Source organism: Drosophila innubila (genome assembly GCF_004354385.1).
Source record: "Drosophila innubila isolate TH190305 chromosome 3R unlocalized genomic scaffold, UK_Dinn_1.0 2_E_3R, whole genome shotgun sequence".
Classification (NCBI taxonomy): domain Eukaryota; kingdom Metazoa; phylum Arthropoda; class Insecta; order Diptera; family Drosophilidae; genus Drosophila; species Drosophila innubila.
In genome coordinates, this window is record NW_022995380.1 from 9,746,023 (window position 1) to 9,761,473 (window position 15,451).

At 40.3% G+C, this 15,451-nt stretch overlaps 1 protein-coding gene across 1 annotated transcript; it reads left to right on the plus strand.

The window, feature by feature from the left end:
* The first annotated feature begins 4,645 nt into the window (after positions 1-4,645).
* LOC117791449 (homeobox protein slou) lies at positions 4,646-14,368 on the plus strand. The gene is made up of 4 exons (XM_034631211.1): positions 4,646-5,971; positions 6,671-6,932; positions 13,640-13,920; positions 13,982-14,368. The coding sequence occupies exons 1-4, from the start codon at positions 4,646-4,648 to the stop codon at positions 14,195-14,197; spliced, it is 2,085 nt and encodes a 694-aa protein (XP_034487102.1). The 3' UTR covers positions 14,198-14,368.
* The last annotated feature ends 1,083 nt before the right edge of the window (positions 14,369-15,451 follow it).

A 15,451-nucleotide genomic window follows, 5' to 3' on the forward strand; every position in this document is an offset into this window, starting at 1 on the left:
ATTAATATAAATTATGAATAAAAATCAACAGTGATATTCCAAGGTTAACCGAGAGTTATGTAATGTATAAAATCAGGGAAATAAAAAAAATTTAATTTGGATTAAATATATACTTATAATCAAAAAAAAAAAAACAATGTGTATGGCATCCCTTTCTCAAGATTAAGTAAAGTATTTATGGTCTTACTGTAAATATTTATCTGTCGATACAGTTATTGTATCTTTAAGAAAATATAAAAATGTATATTGAATAATTTAATTTTATTTATTTATTTAATATCTACATTAGAGTGCGTAAATATTTTTCGCGACAAAGCGGTATTGAAATTTGTAATCTACGATGAATTCGAAGAAGAATTGCCCAAAAATCATAGATATAAAATCAATATCGAGCTTTAATTTCTTTTGAGGAAGTTATTCATGTGTTTTGTATGGCAAAATTGTCTGTTACCTTAAAAAAAAAAACAGATATAAGCCAAATTATAATGAATTTAGAGATAAGAATTAGAAATAAGTCTAAACTAATTTTTGAATTGAATTTTATACATAAGCACTTTTGTCAAGTTCCTTAGAAGATTCAATAAAAAAGTTCGTTTTGCATTAATTTTAAATTAATTAATTTTTTTCCATTGAACCGCCAACTTATTTTTTTCTCTAAATTTATCATAAATCGCCCTCAATTTGGGTTTTTAAATTTTTTTGTTTTAGAGGTAAGTTTCTCCTAACAGACAATTACCAATATATAAAATAGTTATGACTTATCCGTAAAAAGTGGAAGCTCGATATTGATTTTAAACCCATGGTTTCTTGGGCAATGCTTCTTAGAATTTATCGTAGATTACGTATTTCGTAACCGCTTTGTGCATTTTTTTACTTCATACAAATTGATCCACTCTAATCTACATATTACTTTCTAAGGCAACAAGTACATAATAAATTATTCCATTAGCTATACTATACAATAATTACATTTTTAATTGAATAATAAATACTATCCAAAAAAGTTTTATTTAATCTATCAGATTAAAGCACTCCATATGTGGCATATATATTCATAGTCTATAATATGATTGCCAAATGCATCCATAATTCCATCAATTATAAAGCCATGGCCACCAAATTGGAAAACCGCAATCAAAATTGCAATGCGCTTAGCAAAGCAAAGTTGCCCCCGTCCAATTAAATCTGCCCCCCCTTTGCTCCCCGCTCCTCGTAACCCAGAAATCTGCTTGCTCGCTTACCTCGCCGACTAGTTGACTAATTTATGTATTAACTTTGAACGCTCATTAGTTTAATTAGTCAAACAAATTAACGTGGGGCGCACGGCAAGTGGAGTGCAAACAACAAAATGGCCGAATAAACAGAGAGATCCAATATAAGGGAGAGAAAGAGAGAGAGAGAGCGAGAGTGCGAGAGGATAATGACGTTGAGCATTGGCCATCTCGCTCGCACTCGCACTCGAGTACTTGGCCAGTGCACATCATTAAATATACAAATATTCAAATATTCAACATATACGATAAATGAGTAGATTCGCGATTTGAGCACAAAATGCGCATTAAAAACCAAAAAAAAAAAAAAAATGCTGCGAATAATTGGAAAATAATTTAATTAGCGCATAATTACACAGCTGACCGCAGTTGTAATTTTAATTGTGCTTGTCGCGAGGTCAGCGGCTTTTCGACAACGATTATCGATTATTTTCCTTATGCACATTCGCCTTTTAATTAGCTGTAAATCTTTTGCAGCCTGTTGAAAGCCAATGCAACAGACGGGGAGGCCGAAGGGTGAGGGGGTGGGGGTGGGTGACGTGGGGTATAAGGATGCAACGCTATTGCATGCACTATTTATTTTAACAAGAGCTGCTCATTTAATACTTATTTTCACTAATTAAATGTGAGTCAGAGAAAGAGAGACACAGTGATGTAGCGCATGAAACAAACAGAGAAAGAAAGAGAGAGTGATAGAGAGAGAGAGAGAGAGAGAGAGTCTGTGTGTGTGTTACGTATTGTAAGCGACAGCAATTTTCCGCTTTTCCGTTGCGCAAGTTTCATGTCTATGTAAACAGCAGCTTGTGTGTGTCTGGCGGGTTGCCCAACTCTCCTGGTGTGTGTGTACGCGTGTGTGTGTGACTGTACATATCGCACACTCAAACACACACACACACACATACATGCTCTGTTTGGGCGCACTTAAATAATGAATAATGACGAGACAGGCAATTAAAATAATTTGCGGTTTTACCGTGCGTATGCGCATCATTTAATTTAACATGTAAAAGGGTAAAGCGCTTAATACACTGCCACAAAATGCCACAAGCAACACAACTGATGAAATTCTAGAGTTTTATATATGTAACTGCAATATATACATATATTTATATAGCCTACTTACTGGACATGCTTCGTCAGTGAAGCATTCAAAGCTGCTTAGCTCGGTTTGCCTCATAAAGTAAACTGAGCAAAACGCACCGCCAATTTGCACAGTGTGACAGGCACACACACACATACATTTGTATGTATATATATGCAAATCACACACTCAGCTTCATCAATGGACCAATTAAAGCATCGAGTTGATGCTGGTGTTGGTAACAAGCATCTTAAAAGTAATTAAAATGAAAATGGCATAACAAGCTGCTCATTAAGAATGCCGTCTCCCCTCATTTTGTGGTTAATTATAGAGGAGCGAAGCCGAGCAGCGCTAACGAGCGCCCAGATCCGCCAGCTCCTTGGACGGCATTGCCCGTGTCGAGTACAACGGCAAAGGCAACGGAAACTAACGAAAACGAGCTAAAGAAAAAAATACACTTAAATATGCCGACAGACGACGAGGATATAAAGACGATCGTGGTTTTGGGGGGAGGTGAAGAGAAGACGCAACGGAGTGCCGTTGGAGTTCATTAAGCAACGTCCTCGCCGTTCTGCGTCCACTTAACGATGTCACTTATACGCCCCATTGTGCGCTCAAACCCGACCAAGAGCACGACCAGCCAACCAAGCAACAAACCAACCCGACTGTTAGCCAGGCCTGCAGACAGCCGGAGAATGGCCAGGCCATCCACTTAGTGAGCTCTCTTCTCTCCTATATTCACTCCACAGCCATCCCTATCTTCATTATCACTGTCATCATCATCATCATCGTCCATGAGGGACGCTGCTGTGATGCGTATAAACCGCAAATTGGATGCGATATTAAATTGTCTGTGCAAAGCGCATATAAATTTTTGTTCAATTTAAAATATTCTGCAAACTGAGCAGATGAAAGAGAGAGAGATTGAGTGACAGAGGGAGAAAGAGTGAGTGTAATGGGGAGAGAGAGAGAGAGAGCAAAGCGTGTGATGTGGGCGGTTTGAGTTTTATCCTGTGCTGATTTTGAGTTTTACATAGTGAAAAACAGCCAAAAAAAAAAAAGTGTCAAGTGGCAATGGAGAAAAGGAACGAAGAGACCAAGGCTAAAAGCTGAATGGTTTTTATTTTTACCAGAGCTAACAACTAATAAATAAACTGATTATAAATTAAAATTTTTCGAAAATTCAATTAAGCTTAAGAAAAATAGGCTAAGAGAAATGTTGTTGCCAATGCCTGTTGGCCAGTAGTTGTTGCCAATGCCAGGCACAAAAGCATAAAGCATTCATGCATATATGACTAAGAACAAACCAGGCATAAGGCAACAACAACAATAACAACAATAACAACAACAACAATCACAAGGGGCAACAACAAGGGGCACATACATATAAAAGCGCACACATTTTAAATATAAAAAGCTGAGATCCATTTCGTAGCCAACGAAGCGCATAAGCAAACAAATTTTGCGCTAAATAATTTGACAATTACTCACATCCTCGAGCGCATTTTTTGGGTGGCAATTCAAGCGAGTGAAAAACTATGTAATACTTGGAATAAAGTGCTAGAGAAAGACAGCAGTTGGTAGTGAAAGAGAGAGCGAAAGAGTGGGAGAGTGGGTGTGAGAGAGTGAGAGAGAACATGTGGCTAAGACCCAAGAACAGACCATTACGCTTGCTAACGAGTACAAGGCAAATTAAATCATTAGATGCTAGTCGAGATTAGCTGCAGCTTTAACATAGTGGCAATAGGAGGAGTCAGTTCACTCAAAGCGCACCAAATTCACTCAAACTGAGGGGCGTGTGCAACCAATTGAGAGAGCGACAGAGGGAGAGAGAGAGAGAGAGCGGAACCACTCAAAGCAACCACCAACACCAAGAGCAGCCGGACAGACGTCGCAACAGATTTGTTCACTTTCCATTTAGTTGAGTTGCCACGGGGTCACAGCTACAGCCACAGCCACAGTCACAGCTAGAATCACAGCATCTGGACAGCGAGCAACCCTCCAACTTTGCCGAGCGATTCCATTTCCGTTTCAGCCCCGCTTGCGTGCAGCTGAGTGTCGCGCGCGCGGATTACGCTCCGAATTGAGGAACGCGATAAGCGACGAGCAACTTTAGATATTGAGAGATACGCGCCGGCATCAGTGACAGTCGATTGGCTGCCAGCAAGGTGACAACAACACGTCGCGGCAGACAGAAATCCAAATTCGCAGTGAACTCAAGTGAACTGTAGACAAGAGTATTAAAGTGTATCACAGTGTATTGAACTGAAGAGACAAGTGCAACAGCAGCGACATGGTGATGTTACAGTCGCCAGTGCAAAAGCCTAGTGACAATATTGGTGCACAACCCACCGCCGTCGGTGGCCTAATGAGTCCCAACTCCAATCCCGATTCGCCCAAGTCCAACAGCTCGCCAGAGTTGGCGAATGCGGCGGGAAATGTGCCAGTTGCCGCCGATGTGTCCGTGGCCAGCAGCGCCGCCAATGCCACACCACCAAAAATACCCAAGTTTATAATAAGCGCCAGTGGATCAACTGCCAAGCAGGAACAGGAACTGCGCTATTCCATTGAGCGGCTCAAGCAGATGACAAGTGAAACTGGGCTGCTCAGTCGGCTGAGTCCCACGCACGAAGAGGGCGACAAGGAGAAGCTCAACAACAATAACAACAACAACAACACTTTGACCAACAACAACAACAATAACAATTGTAATTCACGTCGCTCACAGTCGCCGCCTGGCAGCGTCGGCAGCTTCTCGTTGCCAGCGCAACAGCGAAAGCTGCTCGAGCTGAATGCCGTGCGTCATTTGGCGCGACCGGAGCCACTGCAGCATCCACATGCGGCACTGTTGCAGCAGCATCCACACCTGCTGCAGAATCCACAGTTTCTGGCAGCAGCCGCCGCTCAGCATCATCATCAGCAGCAGCAGCAGCAACATTTACATCATCATCATCAGCAACATCCTACACATCCGCATCCACATCCACATCATCCGGCTGCGGGTGTTTATCATCTGCGTGCTCCGACCAGCGGCACTACTGCACCACCATCACCCGCTACTTCACCGCTGTCGCCACCCACATCGCCCCACGCCGGCAACAGTCAAGCGACACATTCCGAGCCACAAACTGGTTCCCCTTCGGCAACGGCTCATTCCGCGCTTCCAGCTCCACAGAATCCACCGTCGTTGCCACCACCGGCACAGCCCTTGCAGCTGCATCCTGTACTGGGCAACATTAGCCCCACAACCGCCAATGACATGGATCTGGAACGCATTAAACTGGTCGCTGCGGTTGCTGCACGCTCCAATCACAATCAAGCGCCCAGCACATCCATTTCTGCCTCTGCCTCCGCCTCTGCCTCCGCCTCAATTTCCGCAGCTGGAGCGGCCTCGAGCAGCTCCGCCTCCGCCTCTGCCTCGCCCACTGGCCGCGACTTAAGTGATTACGGCTTCAGAATACAACTGGGTGGCTTGGCGGCGGCAGCAGCTGCTGCGGCAGCCACATCCCGTCAGATTGCAGCGGCTAATTATGCGCGCAGCGACACGAGTGAGGAACTCAATGTGGATGGCAACGATGAAGACAGTAATGATGGCTCGGGATCGCACAGCACGCCTTCGGTAAGACGCTTCATTGAGGCAAAGTCCTACATAAATAGTACTTTACATTTTCATTTAGAAGCAATATTACATGTAATTAAATATAAAAAGCTTTGTCCTGACTGACTGACTGATGACCATATGATGACTGATGACAGCGTATGACCTTTATTCAGTCAAAGTCCTCCATAAATATTACTTTACATTTTTATTAAGATACAATATTACATATAATTAAATATTAAAAGCTTTGTCCTGACTGACTGACTGACTTACTTACTGATCATTGTGGAGTCCAAACCGTATAACCTAGGAGGCTAAAGTATTGCATAATCTAATTTAATTTATATATATTGTTATTTTGATCAGGTATTAATGCTGGGAGTGCTAAAAATATCCGTTGAAAGTTTTTCGGTAAAAGTTAATAACTTAAATTTGTTTCTTTTCCACTGAAGTTCTTCAATATTTTAGTATGTTAAGAAACAAAAATATTTGACAGACATATATATTTATTTATGTAGTTAAAAGTATGAAACCTTAACTACATTTCAAGTAACTTTTAATTTAATACAAATTTATAAATATACAAAAATTCGCAAATATTTGTTTGACAACTTTACTAAATTTATACAAAAAAAAAAAAAAAAAATTATAAATAAAAAAGTCGCCTTATTGAACTTGCCATTTAATAATTTCCTTGTCTATTTCTTTCTCTTATAGGTCTGCCCCGTTGATCTGACGCGTTCTGTGCCCAGCGGTGTGAGCAATGCCAACTCGGCCTCGACCAGCGGGGGCAGCGACAGGGAGGCAGCAACGAAGCGACTGGCCTTCTCCGTGGAGAACATTTTGGATCCCAACAAATTCACGGGCAACAAATTGGCAGCAACAACGCCTCCCTTTGGACATCCGCGCCAGTGGAGCTATGAGCGGGATGAGGAAATGCAGGAGCATCTGGATGATGAGCACAGCGAGGATATGTCTGGTGAGTGTCTCCCGAGTACTCATAATTCCATTTCACCCATGAATTTATATGTACAAACATATATGTATTTGTATGGGGCAGGAACAGGACCTGCAAAATGTAGTTGCCCCTTTATTTTTCGAAATTTCTAACTTTCAACTTCATGCGAGCACCATTTTGTGAGTGGGCACAGTACGGTTGTGAGTGTGTGTATATGTGTTGTGGGTGGTCTGTATTTATACTGCGGCCTGTCGAATTTTTGTATGTTTTGATTTTGATATTGATTCCCCAAACTTTCTCTTAAGAGAAGTTGCCATATTGAAAGAGCATAGATTTTATGTTGCCTGCTTTCAGGCGCTAGTCACGTACACACACACACACACACACACACACACACACATACGCTGACAGGTGGGGAGAGTGTTGTCTATAAAAGCATTTATATTTTGCGTATATTCCCAGGGAAAACAAATGTGGCAACAATGCGTTGCGATGTGAGAACGAGGCAACTTGTTTAGAAACTGCACTCATATTCAACAGGGATTTTCCATGGAATTTGTTTTAATTGACTGATTGATGTTTTAATTGGGAAAAGCAATTGCTGTGTGGAATTTTTCGATGTTTTCTTTTGGCTGCATTCTTTTTTTTTTTCTTTTCTTTTCTTATTTTTTTTTGGCATTTTCGATCTAGTTGCTTATTTTTTGCTACTCCTATGAGCGGTTGGCTAACATTTTTGCTGAAAATTAATTGATTTTCATGCTTGGCTCGTTGCAAAGAAATTGCTCAAATAAAAATTTGCAAATTTGATTGAAGTTGTTGTGGTGCACTTGGCAATGGGGCGTTGGAAGTGGCGGTGAGAAAAGCAGAGGAGTGAAGAGCTCCATTGCTAAGCTGCTGCAAAGCGCCAAAATAAACGATAGCAAAAAGTTAGCGCGGAGAGGAGGAGGAGGAGCAGATTGGGGGAGTGAGCTTGAAATTCTATATTATGCTCGCAATGAAAATGGAACACAAAAAGAGTCTATCATTGTAAATAGACGATGCGGTTTGTTTGAACTCTGTTCATAAATTGATTAAGAAAGGAATTTGAACTGAGGTTTTCAAATTGGTAGAAACTCTTGAAAAACAAGTAATAAAAACAACTTACGGCATTGGTTTTTGAGATATAAATGACATTGAGCAGTCATTTGGGAAAGCGTTAAATGAGTGTAGTGTAAATTAATTTATTAATGTAGCTTGGTTTCTTACTTGTATGATCGTTAGGAATATAAAGAGTGAAATCTTAAGCAGATCTAGTATACTTAAAGATTTCGAAACAATTAATTAGAATTGTAATATTAAATTTGTTTAGGATAAAATTATTAAATTTGTTTCAAATAAAAGTGTAGCTTGAAAACATATGATTCTTATAGTTTTGCATTTTGAAATCAAGATTTATGAGAACGCATCTGGTCTAATTGTAATGTAGTCTTAATAGTTACTGGAGGTATACATGTTTAAAAAAGTAGGCTATATTTGCGCAAACAAAATTGATAATCATAAGTAAGAATTCAACGGAGTTAATGATGCTTGGAGGTTTAATTGATTTTTAACTCGTCAAATAATATACATTTTATGAGTAATAAGCTTTTGAGAAAGCAGTTAATTAAATTATATAGTTTCGCAGTAATATAGATTTATTTATGTATATTTTACTCAATTACTCTCCTTGTGTAGTTTAAAATTTTGTTTGTCTTTAATCAATATATGAATGTACTTAATATCAGCAGATAGAACAGACAATAACCACACTCAACTTGTCAGCAATTTAGTCTCTTAAAAGTGACAGAGTGTATGTGCATGCACACACTCACAGCACACACATACGCCAACACTCACACACACACACAGACGAACAATCCACACACTTCATTGGCCACTTCGGTAAGCGCTTATGTACGAAATTATAAACAATGGAAATGGTGCTCAACACGCCAACAACAAGAGAAGCAACAACAACAAGAGCAATAACAACAACATCATTATCAGCAACAAATTATCGGTCATTGCTTTTGCTGTTGTTGTTGTTGCTCTTTGCTGTTTGTGCATTTGTGTTTGTGTTAATAAAACACAATTAACTTCATCAATGGCGCTGCAAATGGTGGAGTTGTTGGCGGTGATGTCGGTGGTGGTTGTGGTGTCGCACCACTCGAACATAACTGCTAATAAAACAGACTCAATGGCCGCGCCAACGACCCCAAGCTGCGGCAACAACATGAGGACGGACAGACAGACAGACAGACAGACAGACGGACAAACGGACAGACAAACAGACAGACGGGCAGTTAGACCAGCGAGGAGGATAATTATGTTGTCGTTCTCATTGTTGTTGCTGCTGTTATTGTTACAGCCAGTTTATTCAGTCAGTTCAAGTTTACAGCAAACAGCAATGAAGACCCAAAGTCACGTATACGCACCGTATTGCGGCCTGTGATTTAACGATTGTTCGTTGCTTGGTGATGCTGTAGTCATTAATTAGCAAGGTACTTAATTACCGCACATTCATTAGCCGCTTCAATAAAGCTGCTGTCACTCTAACAGACAGAGAGAGAGAGAGGGAGAAACAGAAAGAGACAGAGAGAGAGAGAGAGAGAGACAAAGAGAGTTAGCACTTAATTTTATGGTCTGGGAGGTGCTAATGTTGCTGTTGGTCGCTTCCGTTTATATTAGCGTAATGATGCGGCCTTTTGTCTTTGAGACTAATTAGATTTTATGACATTCAGTCCATCTCTCTCACTCTTAGAGATGTGTAAACTCTATCTTTTGCTATCTATCTGGCAGCATTGAGAATGTGCATTATGTGCATGTCGTTTAATATTTTATAAATATTACGCATACGCTGTATGTGTCAACTTGCAAATCTCTAAGGCGTCATTCATTTTCTCTGGTCGCTAGACGCATAGCAATTTGCATTTCATTTAAATTGCAAAACAACAACAACAACAGCAACAACAACAAGTCAGAGTCAAAAGCATACAACTAGCAAATGCACTAAAAGCAGCGTCGAAAGCCACAAAACAAAACACATTTACTTATGTATATACACAATAACAGGCGGGTGACTGAAATGGGGGACGGGGGGTTGGTAGGAAATAAAAACAACATGGATACTATTCGTTCTAAAAAACTGTTACATATACATACTTTCTATAGCCTAGCCTAGCCTGGCTATTGCCCAGACTGAAGCTGAAGCTTTAGCAAAAATGCGCCCCAAAAGCCATATGAAAAAACATGCGATAACTAAGTGAGAGGCGTGCTGGGGCGGGGGATGAAAGGCGGAGGCGGAGGCGGTTGCTGAACCTTGGGGTTGGGTTTGAATAAAATGGTTATATGGCAACATTTAAATGTGGGAGGACATGGACGAAACAGGGCACAACGAGCCCGACTTGGCAACCAGCAACCCCCGAAAAAGTAAAATGGCTGCGAAAACTTTTATTCTTTTCAGCACTCAATTTGGCGCTCACTCTCTGGCGCTCTCGCTCGCACTCACACAGAATGTGGCATGTGTATATAGCGGCACTATGTATGCATGTATTGGTGTATGGACTCAGAGTCAGACTCAGACTCTCATCCTTGCGTCCTGCTGCTCTGGGGGAGACTTGACAGTCGAGTCGTCCTGCTGCTGTGCGTGTCTGTAAAATTTGTAAAGTTAGGCGACAATTTTCGTTGGCATTTTTAGCAAAGCGGGTTTTTTATATGCCGTCATCAGCAACTCATTTATTATTTTATGAAAATGGCAAAATGAGACGACAAATGCTCCCCGGGGTCGCATTGGCCAGGCGTATGCGATTATAATGATTGCGACAATGGCGCTCCATGAATGTCACACAGAACCCAAATTTAAAAGCTATTTTGTAAGAGCCTGTCTGTGTATGTGTGTGTGTGCGTGAGTGGGTAAATTATGCGTTGGTGGTGGTAATTAACACTCGGATTTCATAATTAAGTTTATGGATTAAAACTGTACGTTGTCGAGCATGTTTATTTGCTTGTGAATACTCTTACCAAGAAGTGCAGTACATTGGCTATCTTAAGCTATTTGCAACAATTTCCAAAAATAGATTTTATACAGCAACAAAAATAATAATGCTAGGTTATAGATTTAATTTTGTATATATTCTATTAAGTACAAAAGTGTATTTATGCTTCGTTGTTATTTTTATAGATTTTTCTTGCTTTCTCTCTCGCTTGTGCTTTAATTTAAATTGTTGTTGTTGCACCCGAGGGGATGACGAGTTTGGCTTTTAAATTGCACCATCGAGCCGCTTGAGAGGATCCACACTTGCATATATATATTTATATGGATGTGTGTGTGTCTGTGTGTATACACACTTCTGTGGGTTGGTAAATGAGCCTTGTCTGCGCTTTTGTGCTCTCATAAACGTCGCTTTATCTTCGACGAGCCATATCATCAAAATTGCTTATGAAGTGCTTTTGGCGTAATTATAATTAACTGTAGTTATTTTACAGCTGGGAAAGAGGTCTGACTGAAAAGCTTGTTATGATAACGATAACAGAAGATGATGTTTGTTTCTTGCTTTCAAATATCATATGGTGCTTGTAAGAATATTAGATATATAATTAGCATTCCTCTGGATTAAGAGAAAAATTGAAGTATATTTATTATATATATTAATTATAATCTGATGCATTATTTGCTCAATTTATTTTTCCCCATGTTAAGATCTACTTATTGATACAAACTTTGACGTTGTTACAGCAGTGTTTTTAAAATCTTTCAAAATAAAAAATTTTAGGCAAATCGGATGATTAATAATCTACAAAAGGGGTTTTAAAACGTAATTAGAAGTACATAGTTTCAAAAGAATATAATTTATTCTTCGAGATATATTTTAATCTTACATAAATACAACTAGAAATGAAATAAATTTAAAAGTTTTTGATAAGTCTTCGACAAATTTTTTGTTTTTAGAATTTATGAGTTACTCCTATGCCATCGTCAAATATAATTATAAGATCAGCTAAAATAATGATAATTTGCATTCCCTACTTTCTGACATTCAGACAACATCCATACAACACTGTTAGTTAACATAATTGGGCGACCAGTCTGTCAGACTCCTCCTGCGGAGTTTGCAAATTTGTGGTTTCAGCGCTTATTAACCAGCTGTGGTTGCGGTTGCCAATGTTGTTTATAGGGTGCAAACACACCCCTTTGGGGGCTGAATACAATACTCCTGCCGCCCTGTACAATGTCTACTGGCCTTTCGACTTTTTCGCGTTTGTTTGCCAACACATTAAACGTCTGGTGGCAACTCCCACACAGAAGAGCTAATTCAATTGACTCAAACCAATTGTGTGGTCAGTTATCGAACTTGGAGCTGAAGCTGAATCTGAAGCTGGTCAATGGGCGTATTAATGAGTAGATTCGAGTATCTAATGTGCCATTAATGCATATCAAAGTGGCTGCAAACACTCCACAGCCCATTACCAGTGCGACAGTCGATGCGAGTCATTTGCATTTGAAAGGATATGTTGCACATTGCACGTTGCGCTTTCATGTTGCACGTTGCTCTTTGCATGGCCGGCAAATTCGTTAAATATTAAATGAAGCGTTCATGTTAATTTTCTGTTTAATTGGCGCACCGTCTGTGGCGCACTTTTAGGCATCTAACAGGCCAGGCTAATTACATGCAAACATGGCCAATCATGTTGACCAAATACCAGGCACATGCAATTTACAACGCCAACTGCTGTTCGACCTCTGTTCTCCGACCTCCGACCTCACTTTCTCACTATTTGAAGTATGCAGAGTCTGTGAGTTTTTTTTACTGCCCCCCTTTTTTGATGGGGGTTGACAGTTTTTGGAGTTACTTATCATGTTGAAGTTTAAGCCTGACAAAGGGGTAAACGTAACGAATTTTATCTTGTTGGATAATTTGTAAACAAGATAAAGTTGAAGCATATAATCCTACACTTGGAAAAAACGAACCTTTAATCGATTAAAAAAAAAAGAAAATTCCCTTTTATTCGTGCGATTTCTATTAGCAAAGTAATTTCTAAAAAATTTGACTTTATTTTTAACTGCTTTGAAGACTTTGTTTATTAATTTTCTTTTTATTTCCCAATTAAATGTATTCTCAAATTATATAAAAAAAAACTGGATATTTTATTTAATACCAATTATATATTTATGAATATTATTTATTTCTAACTGTCTTGCTAATTTCAAAACAAAAACGAATTTCTAATAAGAAAATAAGTTTTATTTAGAGTGTACTTCAAAGGCTCGGCAAGTTGCATAATTTGCCATGGGCTTAAATTATATCATACTTATCAGTTGGCCAACAGTTTATGCGTAGCCAAGAGAAAATGCCTTGGTAATCGATATGCCGACAATTGAAGAAGATGGAGGGTTCGGTTGGCTGATGTGTCACCGTCCGTTGGAATGGTTAGCTGGACAGTGGTTGGCTTAATTGAATTTTGATTGCCGCATCATTGCAATCAATTCCACGTCCATTTCACATTGACCCGACACTGACCTCCGCCCTCAACACATTCACATTCGCATGTGCGCCAACATGTGCCCAAAATTCCAATTAATTCGCAATGTGATTGATTTCCTCTTACATATCTGGCATTGTCCCTTTGGACAATCATTTGATTGATGACGAAATGTTGGCTTATGCAAAAAAAAAAAAAACTGATTCCATTCGTTTTCTTCCTCTTTGCAGCTCAGGATCTCAATGACATGGATCAGGATGATATGTGTGATGATGGCAGCGACATTGACGATCCCAGCAGTGAAACAGACTCCAAAAAAGGCGGCAGTCGCAATGGCGATGGCAAATCTGGCGGAGGAGGCGGTGGAGGTGGCTCCAAGCCACGACGTGCTCGCACCGCCTTCACCTACGAGCAGCTTGTATCCCTGGAGAACAAGTTCAAGACTACCCGATATTTAAGCGTCTGCGAACGCTTGAACTTGGCCCTCAGCCTTAGCCTGACCGAGACACAGGTGAGAGTTGCCCCGAATCAAATGTGCGACCGCATGCTGAGTGCATTTTGTGTATTTGCAGGTCAAGATCTGGTTCCAAAATCGTCGCACCAAGTGGAAAAAACAAAATCCTGGCATGGATGTGAACAGTCCGACGTTGCCGCCACCAAATGGCGGCTCCTTTGGACCCGGTGCCTATGCCAGCAGTCTGCTTTATCCCCATGCCGTGCCCTATCCGCCCTATGGACCATACTTTCATCCCCTGGGCGCTCATCACTTGAGTCATTCGCACTCATAAAATTGCAAGATGCAACAGCGTTTGTTGCAACTCTTCGATAAGCGTGCCAAGGGTGCGGGGGCAGGACCAGGACTAGGACCAGGGCCAGGTCCAGGGATGGGTCCTATTGGCGAGGCGCCTTAAGCACACATTGTAAATGTCAAATCGCTTTAAATGTTGTCGTCGCACTTGTAAATAGTTCTTGTATAGATACAAATTAAATATTTAATACCTAAATAATCTTGTAAAAATACATATTAAATATATATTGTGCACATTGTAGCGCTTAAATTGATTTAAAGAAGACCCAAAGACGTTGCTAAGTCAAATACGCCAAGAATCCAGACTTAATAAAAATTAAAATTACAAATTATTATTTATAGCACTTAAGTGGCAAGCAGAATCAAAAACAGAAACCAAAAATGGCATAAATAGCTTAAGTTTAAAAGATGTAAAAATAAATATTATAAAAATGATAAAAAAAAAATGAAAACATAATAAAACAGAGATTGTGGTATTTGAAATGCATATGTTGAGGAAAGGGCAAAAACAATTTATCGCTATGGCGCACACAGATGAACAGGCTAACAGACAGACAGACAGACAGACAGACAGACGGACAGAGTGACAGACCCATTTGGAAAGGTCCTCGCTGGCAAAGCGTGTGAAATGACAGGACAACAATGCTAAGTCAAGTGTAAAATTTTAAATTTGCTTCTCATTTGCCGCGTGCAGCTCAGCTCAAGCACTCACACTCATGCTCGCACTCAGAGTCACACTCACAGCTATTCAATTATTCGAAATTTCTTAATCCGATTTGTGTGATACAATGCGAGTCATATCCGAGTATACCCAAAAGCTGGGACGAGGTTGTCAAAACAGAAAGTGTGTGTGAGAGAGAGAGAGAGAGAGGGAGAGTGATAGAGACAAGCAAATGAATAAATTCACGGGCACACACCTCGTGCCCATTGATATTATAATAACTACTCGGCTCCTTGCGCCTTGTTGTCCTCAATGTCCTGGCCAGTACATAATTGAAACAGAAATCTACGCATGGCCAGCGCCAGGAGCGGATGAGGATTGACTGCGTCGGCGAATGCGAGTGCCGTTGACAGCGTTGACGCGAGGTAAACAAACAAACAAGGAATCGCCGGAAATCCTTTTATATCTATTACGCCACCATGCCCAATCCTGAGCTCTGTGTGAAAAGCCACGCGACACAAACATTTGCACAATTTTGATTGCATTTGCGGGCAACGCCTGCCACACAGCCAC

Bases quoted from the DNA above. Each gene is read 5' to 3' on its own strand.
- LOC117791449 (XM_034631211.1), top strand. From the start codon at position 4,646: ATGGTGATGTTACAGTCGCCAGTGCAAAAGCCTAGTGACAATATTGGT. The intron at 5,972-6,670 runs GTAAGACGCTTC...TTTCTCTTATAG, and splicing joins GATCGCACAGCACGCCTTCG to GTCTGCCCCGTTGATCTGAC. The intron at 6,933-13,639 runs GTGAGTGTCTCC...TCCTCTTTGCAG, and splicing joins GCACAGCGAGGATATGTCTG to CTCAGGATCTCAATGACATG.